Source organism: Bos indicus, chromosome 18, assembly GCF_029378745.1.
Source record: "Bos indicus isolate NIAB-ARS_2022 breed Sahiwal x Tharparkar chromosome 18, NIAB-ARS_B.indTharparkar_mat_pri_1.0, whole genome shotgun sequence".
Lineage (NCBI taxonomy): Eukaryota > Metazoa > Chordata > Mammalia > Artiodactyla > Bovidae > Bos > Bos indicus.
Genome location: NC_091777.1, coordinates 65416092 through 65430169, shown reverse-complemented (window position 1 = coordinate 65430169; position 14078 = coordinate 65416092). Strand labels below are relative to the sequence as shown.

At 48.9% G+C, this 14078-nt stretch overlaps 1 protein-coding gene across 1 annotated transcript in view; it reads right to left on the bottom strand.

Moving 5' to 3' along the window:
• Nucleotides 1–7018, bottom strand: part of LOC109572315 (zinc finger protein 845-like) — a 63666-nt gene extending 56648 nt beyond the window's left edge. The window contains exons 1-2 of the mRNA XM_070770276.1: nucleotides 5678–7018; nucleotides 5236–5362 (exon numbers count right to left, since the gene is read on the bottom strand). Of these exons, the coding sequence (XP_070626377.1) occupies nucleotides 5236–5362; nucleotides 5678–5713 (163 nt within the window). The 5' untranslated portion in view covers nucleotides 5714–7018. The remainder of the gene's footprint in view (nucleotides 1–5235; nucleotides 5363–5677) is intronic.
• Between the last annotated feature and the right edge of the window lie 7060 nt (nucleotides 7019–14078).

Below are 14078 nucleotides of genomic sequence, written 5' to 3'. Positions count from 1 at the left end.
AAATGGTCAGGGATAGAAAGGTGACCAAAAAAAAATTTTTTTTTTGGTTTGGAGGTAAAAAAGGAGTGGGGAGGAGGAGGAAGGGACTAATTATTATGCCATGCACCAGGGCCATGCCAGGGAGAGGCTGAGCTTCAAGGCCCAAGCCCCTCCCCGACAGGAGATAGACTAAAACTAAAAACCAGGGCTTTAAAAGAATAAAAGCCCAAAAGGAAAAAAGGGAGGGAGTGGTGGCACACACTTTAAACCTTATTTACCAAGCAAATGCCAGGTCTAGCAAACACAGTACTGGTTCTAGACTGGTACTGATTCAAACATAGTAACAACAAAAGCCAAACCAAAAGCCCTAGATAACAAGAAGAGAGTAAAACATTTAACGAAATAACATACATGACTAAATTAGAACATAGTTAATAGTTGGACCCAACTGGAAATCCGAAATTTTTATACTAAAACTTACGTAGTAAATTATTATATATAAATAACATAACTGAATGTATTTAAAAAGTTTATATTACTGAAACATAACAATGCACAGACTGGTTTGTCTGATCCTACAACACAAGTTTTTGAATTATTTTCAGAATTTGCTAAACTGCACCAACAGACAAAACCTCATGAACTTAATACTGTGGCTCAAATCATAGTTATACCCGGGAATCCCCCTAAACTGAAACACTGCACTCTGCCATCTTAAAAAGTAACTGAATACTAAAGAGGAAAAATCGGCATTTCTCACTTTAACTCTACAGCTTTGCCTGAACTTCCTATAGGCCAAGTAACCACTGTTCTAAAAGTACCCCACATTGGGCACTGATGCTCTGACATAGTACATAATTAAGATGAATTTCTGGCACTTATAAATTAATTGACTTGATAAAATGGGACCCCATACACCCGAGTGAAAATAATTATCCAGCCCAGCGTTAAGTTGAAAAGGAAATTTCAGGGAGCAAATCTTATATGTAAGACCTAATTCATCAAGGGGTGATGATCCCCACTGCTGCTCCATTTGACAGCCCAACTGTGTCTGTTCTTAAACCTGAAAAGACCCAGGGCCCCTCACTGTGAGTTACTGCAACCTGCATTCTGTGGTCCCACCCAGCTTTAGGGTTCCTGTCATGGACTGAACTGTGTGCCCTTAAGCTGAATGTGTTACCCCCTAGTCCCCAGTGTGATCCAATTTGGACTTAGGGCCTTAAAGAGGTAATGAAGGTGAAACGAGGTCATGGGGTAGGGCCCTGATCTGGTAGGACTGGTACCCTCTGAAGAGGAAGTCCCTCCAAGCCAGAGCAAAGGTCGTGTAAGGACTCCCAAGCAGGCGGTCAGCAAGAGATCCTCATCAGGAACTGAACTGGGCCGTCCAGCCTCCAGAAACTGTGAAAATAAAGCTATTTAACCACTGAGCTGACTAACAAGATCCACACAGCCCAAACCCAGCAGTATCAGAAGCCAGTAATTACTCGCCCTGACAGACTCGGCTAAGGTGCTCTGTTTGGTGTCTGTTTTGACGGCCTCACAGCCTTGGTCTGCCTTCACTCTGAAGGGAAACAGAACTCCTCTCCCAGGCTGCCAACACCCACACCCTTGGTAGCTAAGACCCCAACTGCACCCTTCTCTGCAGGAGCACAGGCAACGTTACACCGACCACAGCCTCTCTCAGGAGACGCTGTCTGACACAGGGCGGACAGTAGGCCCGTTACACCGACCACAGCCTTTCTCAGGAGACGCAATCTGACACAGGACAGACAGTAAGCCAACACCTGTTAGACCTCTGGGACTACTTTAGATAACATTCCCATGTAGTATGACTTTGGTGGCCATGTATTCCTCGTTTACAAATTTTACTTCATCTCCCTGATGCTGATTCTTATAAATCAGCCCACCATAAAGAGGCCTCCCTCCAACAAAGGCCCTAAAATCTGCTCACAATACTGCTGGAAAGCCAGTCCCACTAGTGCCCTCAGAGACTCCTTCACTAAAGGGCTTTGACAACCTCTTCGCACACCTCCTGGAGTTTCTGAAGCATGGACCAGGGCCATGAGATGCCCAGACTGTGCCCTCAGCCTGCTGCGACGTGCTGTCCAGACCACCACGAGCCACACACAAGGCTCTCCTGACAACAAAGGCTCTCTCAGACCTGGACCTCTGACCTCCACACCCAGGTGCCCATCACGTTCTGGGTCATGAAAACAGCACAGCCCAAGCTCAGCACAGCTATCGAGAGCTCAGGACAGGATGGCACGGACCCTAGGCCCTCTGACACATTCCATTCGGACGCGGCAGTGGCTTCTCCTGTCCTCAGCTCCTTGCCAGATGCCGTGGTGCTGGAGGGGTCACCCCTCCCGATGGGCCTCGGCTACGCAGGGAGATTGAGTGAGTGATTGAGTGAGTGAACCGCTGTGGGAGTCCCTCAGTCTGCTGTCCATCATAGACGATGCAACTTAGTAGAATGCTGCGGCTTTCTACCCTGTAGCCAGGATGTCCCAGTGAAAAATGGGACCTAAGAAACACTGTGCCGCCTATTCAGGGAGTCATCTTAGTACCAGAAGCCCTGATCAGCCAACAGCTTCACGTTCATTATCAACTGTTGGGCCACCACTTCAAAACTACCTCCTTCAGGGTAAAGAACCTCTTGTCTCACAAGTATCACAAAAATAAGTCAAAGTCACACATCCCTACATTTATAAAAGTGACCACGCAAGCCTTGCCAGGACGCTCCCGAGTCCCTCTGGAGTGACAGACATTACTGACAGTGACCAAGATACACATTTCACTTCACAAACTACACAATGCTGGGCTCTGGTGAGAGGCATTCAACTGAGCTTCGCGGCCCCAAATAGCTGGTTTAACTAGAGAGTAATAATTTCCTTCAACAACTCCTTTTCAAATTCTAGTCTGACAAATAAATCCCCAAATAAGCCTCTATCTCTCCGCTTAGCCTTAATTCAAGGTTCCTTGGCCTACTTACAACACACCAACTTCAAAAACGTCCCACTGCCCTTTGCTACGCTGAAGGGGAACGTGGCTTCCCTCTATGCACACCAAGACTGGCTCTCCAGGAGGCCACTCACACTGCCCTCCCTGTGGTTATGCACGGAGCTTGCCATCATCCCACGAGGCCGGAGGTGAGACTGAGGGAGCACACGCTCCGGGGCACACTAACCAGGGACTGTCCTGGAGCCTGGGCAGCTGCTCATCTGATGTGGGATCCATCTGGCCTGAACTCCAAAACAAAACAAACAAACCAAACCTTGAACAAGAGCCCTATGCCACTCTGAGAACTGCTATTCTGATACTGGTCTGGGTACTTTCAACGGTTTATAACTCAGAGACCTGAACCCTCCTAGGAAGCCACTGTTTCAAACAAACAAGCAAATACCGAGGTGGTCATCAAGTCGAGTGCATACCCACTTGCAAAGGTTACCTTGTCCCACGCCCCATCATTGAGATGACGTCATCAGGGACACTAAAACTCTCACTCTAGTGGATACCTATGAACTGCCTCTCCTAGGACACAAATCAGATCTGGGAGCTTTTGGCTTTCTACTAGGGATTCTATCATACACGATCATGTTCCTGAGCTGCTGTCTACGATCCTGGTAAATTCCTCAACCTGCCAAAGGGGAGACCTGGTAGAGGATGCTACTATCTGTGACATTTTAAGAACGAATGGAGATTATGGCTTCCCTCACGAGGCATTTGTTTCCTATAATCAACCTTCTAAATCTCTGGAGAGCGGCACCCACTTCCCAAAGGTGCCTCCCCACTACCCACTCCAGCTTTCTGCCTGGAAGGTGCGGAGAAGAGGGCCGCAAAAAAAGCCGAAATGCCCAAGAACACCCACCAGGAAAACAGAACAGCACCTCAGAGGCCGGAGGCAAAGATGTCAAGCATGTGCGGAAACAGCAAGACGCCAGTGACCAAGACGTCAGAGACCGGAGCAGTGAGCACAGGGAGAGCTTGCGGGGGGCGGGTGGAGGGATCAGGGCTCAATAGTGGGCTATTTTGTTTAATTGTTATAAAATATCTAAATATGTCAAGCTTTTCCTGATTTTGTTCAACCTCCTCTCACTAACGCAGAACATAATCCCATGTCTCTAAGAACAGGCCTGTCTCACCAAAGCCCTGGGTTTACAGCCCTCCCTTCCCTCAAACTGAGCAGCCTGAGGGGACCGTCCCCGAGCTGCTGTTTCTCCACCGTGGCTCTCTGGCCCATGCAGACCGGGTCATCCTCAGCTGAGCGGGGCTGTCGTGTCCACCCTCTGGTGCTGAGGGGCATCTCTGGACTCATCACCAGACCCCGGGACCACTCACTCCCACATGTGACGGGCAGATGCAGCAGACGCTGCCCGATGTCTCCTGGGCACAAAACCGCCACATGCTGAGACGCACTCCTCTCCCAGCTTCTCCTTCTTGGACCAGCAGATGATCCCGGCCGAGACTGAGCGAACATGAGACACCCGTGAAGGCGCAGGAGGACAGAGAAGCCCCCTGACTGAGACCCTGCGGCTAGAAAGGACCTGCTGGCACTGAAGGCAAAGGCCTCCTGGGGCCCCGGCTGCCTCACCCTCTTCCTGGAGAACAGCTTGTCACCCACATCCTGTGCACTCGGGTATAGGGGACGCTTGGGAACCGGTCTCATTCGGTCCGCTCCCTCTCTGGAATGTGAAACAGGAACTCAGACAGAGGCTGGTCTGTGCTGGGCCCTGGGCTGAGAGGCTCAGGTGGTCACTTCCGCCTCACGGACACCCCCACCCCCACCCAGAGCCCTGTAGCAGAGAAAGAGCAACAATATAAACATACGAAGAAGTAGAAACAAGGCATCTGGAGCCTTGGAGAGCAGGGATTGGGGTGGTCACTCCTGTCAAACTTGCTGGGGTGCAAAAGCCATTCTGAAAAGACAGGGACGTGAGCAAAGCCAGAGAAAGAAGCCAGGATGGAAGACCCAGAAGCCAGGGTAGAATCCTGGTTCTCTTATTCCATTCCCATGTGGCCCGACTGGAAATGCTGCCTTTGGGCTCTGCAGAACATTCATTTCCTTCCACCACTTTCTAAGAGCCAAAGGAGTCTTTCTTGCCCAAAGTGGCACTAAGATAGCAGGCAGGAAGAGATGAATCTCAAACATGAGTGAAGCTGTAGGGCAGGTAGGCTTCTGGATCAGCTCAGCATGGAGCTAGAGTGTGCCTGCAGGGAAGTGGCAGGTGCCCTGCATGGCTGAGTGAGAGGCCTTACCCAAAGACATCAGGAGCCTGCATGTCTCCAGCATCACCTCCCGGTACAGGGTCCTCTGAGCCGGGTCCAGATGCCCCCACTCCTCCTGGGTGAAAGTCACAGCCACATCATCAAAGGTCACAGACACCTGTCAAGCAGAGGTAGCAGAGCTCATTTCTAAAAGGCTGGTAAAGGTGCAGAGAGATCAAGACCCTAATCATGGAGCATCTCCTGAGGGCAAGATCCAGGCTGGGCTGAAGGGGAGGTGAACAATGTTTTGGACATAATACAGTAGTGTATTATGAAGTCTGTAAGAGAAGTCTCCTATGCGGGACCACTGGAAAGTCACACAAGACAATGGAAGTGATGTGTGGGCTGTGAAGTGCAGACAGGGCTCTAGGACATCAGAGGAATGAGTACATAATGGTAATAACAGTATCAATAATGGTAACAACAGCAGTACCTGCGCCTCCCTGGTCCTGCTAACTGCCTGACCCATGCTGAGGGCTTCATATCCTGGTTAGAGCGACTAAAAGTCCCCACTTCTTTTGTCAGTCTCCAGTGGTTTGCATCCAAACTCTTGAAACCCGACACTTGCCAGCTGTGTTACCTTGGAGACATCAATCACTTCATTTCTCTGAGCCTCCATTTCTGGATCAATACAATAACAGTTCCCACTTCACCAATAACAGTCATGAGTTTTAGAAAATTATTCAACATTCCATGGGCTTTGGCATTTTCCTTGATTCCCCCACAGACTCTGAGTAAATCTCTCATTACCTCCATGCCAGTCAGTGACCTGAGGCTAAGGGAGCTCCACCAATCCACCCAATCATGTGTCCTACAAACCCAAGGCAAGATTTTTAACACAGGCCAGTGTTAACTCAGGGTCTAACAATGTAACCTGACATTCTTTCACCAAAGTGAACACCTAGTGATGAGGCTGTGAGGCATTTACAGCAAATGTTTGCTGTTAAACCCATTTCATCATGCCTGAAAATATTTCTGTGAACATGCACAGAGGAGCAGAGCCTTCGTCACAGACCTCCTGAGAGAAACTCCTGAAGGGGTGGCTCTACCTGGGTAATGGCAGGGTCTGGACCAACTCCCCAGCCCCTCCTGGTTTCCAGACTCCCAGAGAGATTCCACAATGAACCGTTTAGCCCCTTTCTTCCTGGTCCCTGCCAAAACTCACCCCGTGCCAGGACTACTTCAGACCAGGGAGCACAAGTGGCCAAGGCTACCGCTCGCTTTGACCATGAGATTGGCCACCATGGCTGACCTGACTGAAAGTGAGTGCAACATTAAGCAAAGGCCCACAGGATCTCGCCAACTCAAGTCTCAGCATCTGGGAGGAACCATGGCAACCTCGCGGGCCTTCTGTACCCTGGCTTTGTCAGTGCACTCATCTCACCCTCCAACGCCCAAGGCCACCAGGAGTAACACCACGGCAAGTAGGGGGCGTGGGTGTATCCTCGCAGCACACGGTGGGGTTAGGGATTTACCAAGTATGATGGGGGCTCATCAGGTGGCTCAGCGGATTAAAAAAAAAAAAAAGCAGCAGCAGCCCATGGACAGGGGAGCCTGGCGGGCTACAGTCCACGGGGTCGCAAGATTCGGACATGACTGAGCGACTGATTAACAACCTGGAGGAAGCAGAAGTCATTTCTCTACAACTTCTGGGCACCTGTCAGAGCCCAGCAGCTTTCAAGACCGGGAACACGTAAGAGGCAAAGCGGCTCCACACACCAGAGCATACAGCCGCGTGGACACATCCGGGGTGCCTGCCGGAACCGCCTCTGCCCTCAGAGATGAGCGGTACCGCCACTGCCGTCCACTCACCTGGGTCCGGTGGGTCGGCGCCGCCATGATGGGAGCTGCGGTCCAGGCCGCCTGGGAGAGGCGAGCCCCGGGCGGCCCGCTGCCCCTCGTCTCCGCCCGCCTGGGCTGGGCGACCTCGGCTGACCGCCGCCCTGCGCGAACAAGCCGCCCCGGAGCCGGGCGCCGCCCTCGTGAACGCGGAGACCAGGGCCGCTGCTGAGGCCCGCAGAGGCCGCGGGCCGGCGGGCGACCAGGGCACGCCACCGTCTAGGGACTCACGACCCGCTCAAAGGCACGAAGGGGATCCGCACCCCTCTGCTCGGGCCCCACGAAAGGCCAGGGGAGCCGCGCGAGCCCAGGACTCCGCCCGTCGAATCCTGTTGGGAGCGAACCCTGTAGGCAAATGGCGTCCACAGAGAGAAACCGGAAATCCCGCCCACGCCCCAGGAAACGCCCCTACGTCTTTGGCCAGCGCCCGCCTCAGGCGCATAGCCTCTGGGTAAGATAGTCTCCGCTAGATCCGCGAAGGCGAGGGGCCGGGTAGCCAGCCGGGTATTGCTCCACACGAGAAGCTGAGGCCAGCCTACACGGGCTTCTTCATACTGGATTCAAGTCGGGTGGACGAGGGGCCGGGGGCAAGAGAGTCCGTGCAGTGACCCAGGGAAACTGAGGCTAGGAGTGCTGGGACATTCGCCCCCGGTGGGGCCAAGTGCAGAGTGTGGGGCTGTGACCTGGGCTTGCAGCTGGCCGAGTGGTTTTCCTTACCCCGCTGCTCCTTCCTGGATCCTCTCTTTTTTGTTGTTGTTGTTACCTCGCGAGGCTTGTGGGCTCCTAGTTTCCCGACCAGGGATGGAACCCACATCCCTACAGTGGATACTCAGGGTCCTAATTGAGGTAGAAGTTAGATGGGCTCCAGGTTAGACGTTTACAACTAGCTTCCTGTTTGCATTTCCAGAGACAAGATGTAGGTGGACTCCAGTCAAGGCATTTAAAATCAGCCCCCTGTTTGCCCTTCAAAAATGGGAAGTAACAGAACAGTAAATAGCCAGGCTTTGTTTCTTGTACACTGTGTTCAGTTCTGTCCGACTCTGCGACCCCATGGACTGTAGCCCTGCAGGCTTGTCTGTCCATGGGATTTTCCCAAACAAGAATACTGGAGTGGGTTGCAGGACTGAACCCTTGTCTCTGGCGTCTCCAGCATTGCAGGCAGACTCTTTACCACCTGGGGAGCTCTTGTAGATGCCTTAAGTTAATAGTCATGGCAGAGACAAAGGGGCAAAATCCTGTTTGGGTCAAGTGTCCTTTTTTGGGACAAAGGAGACACTGCACATGAGCAGAAAGGCTCCTTGGGGTCAAAAGTCAGAGGATAACACCAGCCCATAATGAGTCTCCTTCCAGAAGCCTTCACTTCAAGATCCATCTTGGCTGAGGTGTATGTGTGTGTGTGTGCACCCAGGGGAGGGTCCTGAGACAATTTAGCCAGGAGTGGGGTACAAAGCAAGATGATTGGCCAGAAGGAAGACAAAGACCCAGAAAGCTGCCCCCTTGTAAAGGATTTAAACTTCCCAGAGTCATTACTCTAAGTTTTCCCATGCACCTTTCTGAATGTATTTTTCAGTAAACGTTTTACTTTACACTTTACTTTCTGCCTCCTTGCCTGAATTCATTCTTGACTAGGCAGGCAAGGACTAGGGACTCAAGCCCTAACTGCTGGCCCCTGTGGTCCAGTGGTTAGGACTCCTGGTAAGGAAAACTAAGACCTTGCTTCCAGCTACTATTCACTGCCACTTACTACTGTGTGCGTCCAAAATCATAACCACTGGACCACCAGCGAATTCCCAAGAGCCTCTTCTCAAAACCTAGCAGGACTGTGTGGAGCCTCCTCCACCACCACACCTCTCTGTGTCCCTACTTCTTGTTTGTGGCAACAGCTTTAGTTGACTTGGACTCCCTGATTTCCAAACGGTGGGCTCCAACAGTTAATCATTTTAAGAGGCAACAATTCGAACAAAGAAGAGGCAGTCAAACAGAGAAGGAGAAAATAAGCAATATGTCAATCTGTAGGATGGGGTCATAAGAGCTTAGCTCTCCTCGAGGAAGACAGTTAACAATGTCTGAAGCACATTTTAAGTTGTTTTTTTATAGAAACCAAATTCTCACCAGGTGGAAACTGCTGACCTCAAACACATAGACCACAGACTGCTTGGAATCAGAAGATTGATGGTGAGCTTCCTGAAACACGACCCTGCTACCTCAGCATCAAACAATCAGAAAATTCTCCATGAGCTGATCATGCATCCTGGGACCCTCTCCCCTAACACTGTCTTTAAAAACCCTTGCCTGGGGACTTTCCCTGGTGTCCAGGGGTTAGGAATCTGCCTGCCAGTGCAGTGGACATGGGGTCGATCCCCTGGTCTGAGAACTAAGATCCCACATGCTGCAGGGCAACTAAGCCCATGCATTGCAACTACTGAAGCCCTTGTGCTCTAGAGTCTGTGGTCAGCAACAAGAGAAGCCACAACTCAGGAGTAGCCCGCAGTCTGTGCAGCTAGAGGAAGCCTGAGCATAGCAATGAAGAGCCTGTGTGCCATGGAAAGACCCAGTGCAGCCGTGTACTAATTAATTATCAATAAATGTGTGTTTTTTTTAAATAAACCCTCGCCTGAAGCCATCAAGGTGTGAGTGTGAGCTCCCCATTCTCCTTGGTCGGCGCCCTGTGATAAACGCTGTACTTTCACCACAACCCGTTGTCAGGTTGGCTTTGCTGTGCATGGAGTGAGTGAACCTGAGTTTGGCTTGGTAGCATTCTAAGGGAACATATTTTTTTTTTAAGTAGCTTAAAAATTACCTTGAAAAGGAAACCAGAAGTCCCATCTTGATGCACTGCACACATGCCTTACTGCACTCCCGAGTCGTCTTCTACCCTCAGTCTCCTTCATATATAGTTGACCTAGGTCACCTGAAGCATGGATTTTCCATCCCCTGAAAGCCACATGTTGAAGAGACCTGGGGAGGAAATGAAGACTCCAGGTTTTTGTTTTTTTTTTGTTTTTTTTTGGCTGCCCTGGGTCTTTGCTGCTGTGCAGGGTTTTTCTCTAGTTGTGGCGAGTGGGGGCTACTCTCTGTAGTATGCGAGCTTCTCATTGCAGTGGCTTCTCGTGTTGTGGAGCACAGGCTCTAGAGCACACGGGCTTCAGTCGTTGCAGCCCGTGGACTCAATAGTTGCAGCTCCCGGGCTCTAGAGCACAGGTTCAATAGTTGTGGCTGACGGGCTTAGTTGCTCCTCAGCATGTGGGATCTTCCCAGATCAGGGATTGAACCCATGTCTCCTGCATTGGCAGGTGGATTCTTTACCACTGAGCCACCAGGGAAGACAAAGACTCCAGTCTTTAACATGATAAATTTGAAAGGTTTATGAGACCACAAAGTATGTGTCACTTAGGCATTTCAACCTATGATTGAACATTAAGAGAGAGTTCAAGCCTGCATATATAAATTTCAAAGTTGTTACCTTATACTATCATTTTAAGTCATGGTTAGATGAGACTTTCAAGGGAATGAGTGAAGACAGAAGAAGAAAATGATCCGAGTGTGAATACTAGACCCACGCAATTGATGACAGGAAACTAACAAGCTCATGTTAGAGCTTCCAGTGTCCACCAAGAGGTAGATTAAGCAATCTGAGAAGTCACCATTGCTGATTTTCCCCCCATAAATGTGGAGCTGAAAGAATAAAGTGAATTTTTCATGATTTGAGGGTGCATACAGATCGAGAAATGGAATCAGAGAGTGCATAAAATGCCTCTAAGGGATTTAATTTTTTTTTTTTTTTTTTTTTTAAGGAGAGAGAAGTGGAAGCAGTGACAGGTTTTATTTTCTTGGGCTCCAAAATCACCGAAGATGGTGACTGCAGCCATGAAACTCAAACACACTTGCTCCTTGGGAGGAAAGCTATGACAAACACAGACAGTGCATTAAAAAATAGAGACAGCACTTTGCCGACAAAGGTCCATATAGTCAAAGCTATGGTTTTTCCAGTAGTCATGAATGGATATGAGAGTTGGACCACAAAGAAAGCTGAGCGTGAAATAGCTGATGCTCTTGAATTGTGGTGCTAGAGAAGACTCTTGAGAGTCCCTTGAACAGCAAGGAGATCAAACCAGTCAATCCGAAAGGAAAACAACCTTGAATATTCATTGGAAGGACTGATGCTGAATCTGCAGCTGCAATACTTTGGCCACCGTATACAAAGAGCTGACTCATTGGAAAAGATTGTGATTCTGGGAAAGATGGAGGGCAAGAGGAGAAGTGGATGGCAGAGAATGAAATGGTTAGATAACATCACTGACTCAATGGACATGAGTTTGAACAAACTCTGGGAGATAGTGAAGGACAGGGAGGTATGGCATGCTGTAGTCCATGGGATTGCAGGGAGTCAAACATGACTTAGCAACTGAACAACATAAGAGATTTATTTCAAGGAATTGGGTTATGCAGTTGTGGGGCCTGGCAAGTCCAAAATCCATTGGGTAGAGAACAGGTTGGAAACTGCAGTCAGAACTAATGCTGCAGGCTTGAAGCTGAATTTTTTCCTCAAAGTGAAAGTGAAAGTGAAGTCACTCAGTCATGTCCGACTCTTTGCGACCCCATGGACTGTAACCTACCAGGCTCCTCCGTCCAAGGGATTCTCCAGGCAAGAGTACTGGAGTGGGGTGCCATTGCCTTCTCCAGGGGATCTTCCGAGACCCAGGGATTGAACCCGGGTCTCCCGCCTTGCAGGCAGAGCTTTAACCTCTGAGCCACCTCTGTTTATTTTTACTTTTCCTCTCAAGGCCTTACAACTGATTAGATAAGGAAGACTCAATCAAAATAAAATCCTTCACTTAAAAGATTGGATAATCAGCTGACTAACTGATTGCAGATGCTGAGCACATCAACAAAATACCTTCACAGCAACACCTAGATCAGTATTGGATCCAATAACTGAGTAGCATAACCCAGTCCAGTTTACACAGAAAACAAGCAATTATATCCCACCCCTTCTCAATTTGGCACTCATACATATTACCTAAGACCATATTTAAATCCCCAAAGAAAACAAACTTCTGCCTAACCAGATCAAATCTGGTACTGATCCATTGTTTGATAGATGATATTACATTTGACACTGTTTCCACTGTTTCCCCATCTATTTCCCATGAAGTGATGGGACCGGATGCCACGATCTTCATTTTCTGAATGTTGAGCTTTAAGCCAACTTTTTCACTCTCCACTTTCACTTTCATCAAGAGGCTTTTGAGTTCCTCTTCACTTTCTGCCATAAGGGTGGTGTCATCTGCATATCTGAGGTTATTGATACTTCTCCCAGCAATCTTCATTCCAGCTTGTGTTTCTTCCAGTCCAGCGTTTCTCATGATGTAGTCTGCATATAAGTTAAATAAACAGGGTGACAATATACAGCCTTGACGAACTCCTTTTCCTATTTGGAACCAGTCTGTTGTTCCATGTCCAGTTCTAACTATTGCTTCCTGACCTGCATACAAATTTATCAAGAGGCAGATCAGGTGGTCTGGTATTCCCATCTCTTTCAGAATTTCCCACAGTTTATTGTGATCCACACAGTCAAAGGCTTTGGCATAGTCAATAAATCAGAAATAGATGTTTTTCTGGAACTCTCTTGCTTTTTCCATGATCCAGCGGATGTTGGCAATTTGATCTCTGGTTCCTCTGCCTTTTCTAAAATCAGCTTGAACATCAGGAAGTTCACGGTTCACATATTGCTGAAGCCTGGCTTGGAGAATTTTGAGCATTACTTTACTAGTGTGTGAGATGAGTGCAATTGTGCAGTAGTTTGAGCATTCTTTGGCATTGCCTTTCTTTGGGATTGGAATGAAAACTGACCTTTTCCAGTCCTGTGGCCACTGCTGAGTTTTCCAAATTTGCTGGCATATTGAGTGCAGCACTTTCACAGCATCATCTTTCAGGATTTGGAATAGCTCAACTGGAGTTCCATCACCTCCACTAGCTTTGTTCGTAGTGATGCTTTCTAAGGTCCACTTGACTTCACATTCCAGGATGTCTGGCTCTAGGTCAGTGATCACACCATCGTGATTATCTGGGTCGTGAAGATCTTTTTTGTACAGTTCTTCTGTGTATTCTTGCCATCTCTTCTTAATATCTTCTGCTTCTGTTAGGTCCATACCATTTCTGTCCTTTATCAAGCCCATCTTTGCAAATAGATGGGGAAACAGTGGAAACAGTGTCAGACTATTTTTCTGGGCTCCAAAATCACTGCAGATGGTGACTGCAGCCATGAAATTAAAAGACGTTTACTCCTTGGAAGGAAAGTTATGACCAACCTAGATAGCATATTCAAAAGCAGAGACATTACTTTGCCAACAAAGGTTCGTCTAGTCAAGGCTATGGTTTTTCCTGTGGTCATGTATGGATGTGAGAGTTGGACTGTGAAGAAGGCTGAGCGCCGAAGAATTGATGCTTTTGAACTGTGGTGTTGGAGAAGACTCTTGAGAGTCCCTTGGACTGCAAGGAGATCCAACCAGTCCATTCTGAAGGAGATCAGCCCTGGGATTTCTTTGGAAGGAATGATGCTAAAGCTGAAACTCCAGTACTTTGGCCACCTCATGAGAAGAGTTGACTTATTGGAAAAGACTCTGATGCTGGGAGGGATTGGGGGCAGGAGGAGAAGGGGATGACAGATGAGATGGCTGGATGGCATCACTGACTCAATGGACGTGAGTCTCAGTGAACTCCAGGAGTTGGTGTTGGACAGGGAGGCCTGGCGTGCTGCGATTCATGGGGTCGAAAAGAGTTGGACACGACTGAGCGACTGATCTGATCTGATCTGATCACATTTGATAGATAGCATCACTGACTCAATGAACATGAATTTGAGAAAACTCTGGGAGACAGTGGGGGACAGGGGAGCCCGGCATGCTGCAGTCCATGGGGTGACAAAGAGTCAGACACGACTTAGCAACTAAACAGCAACAACAACACCGCATATGATGGATTATATATGATGA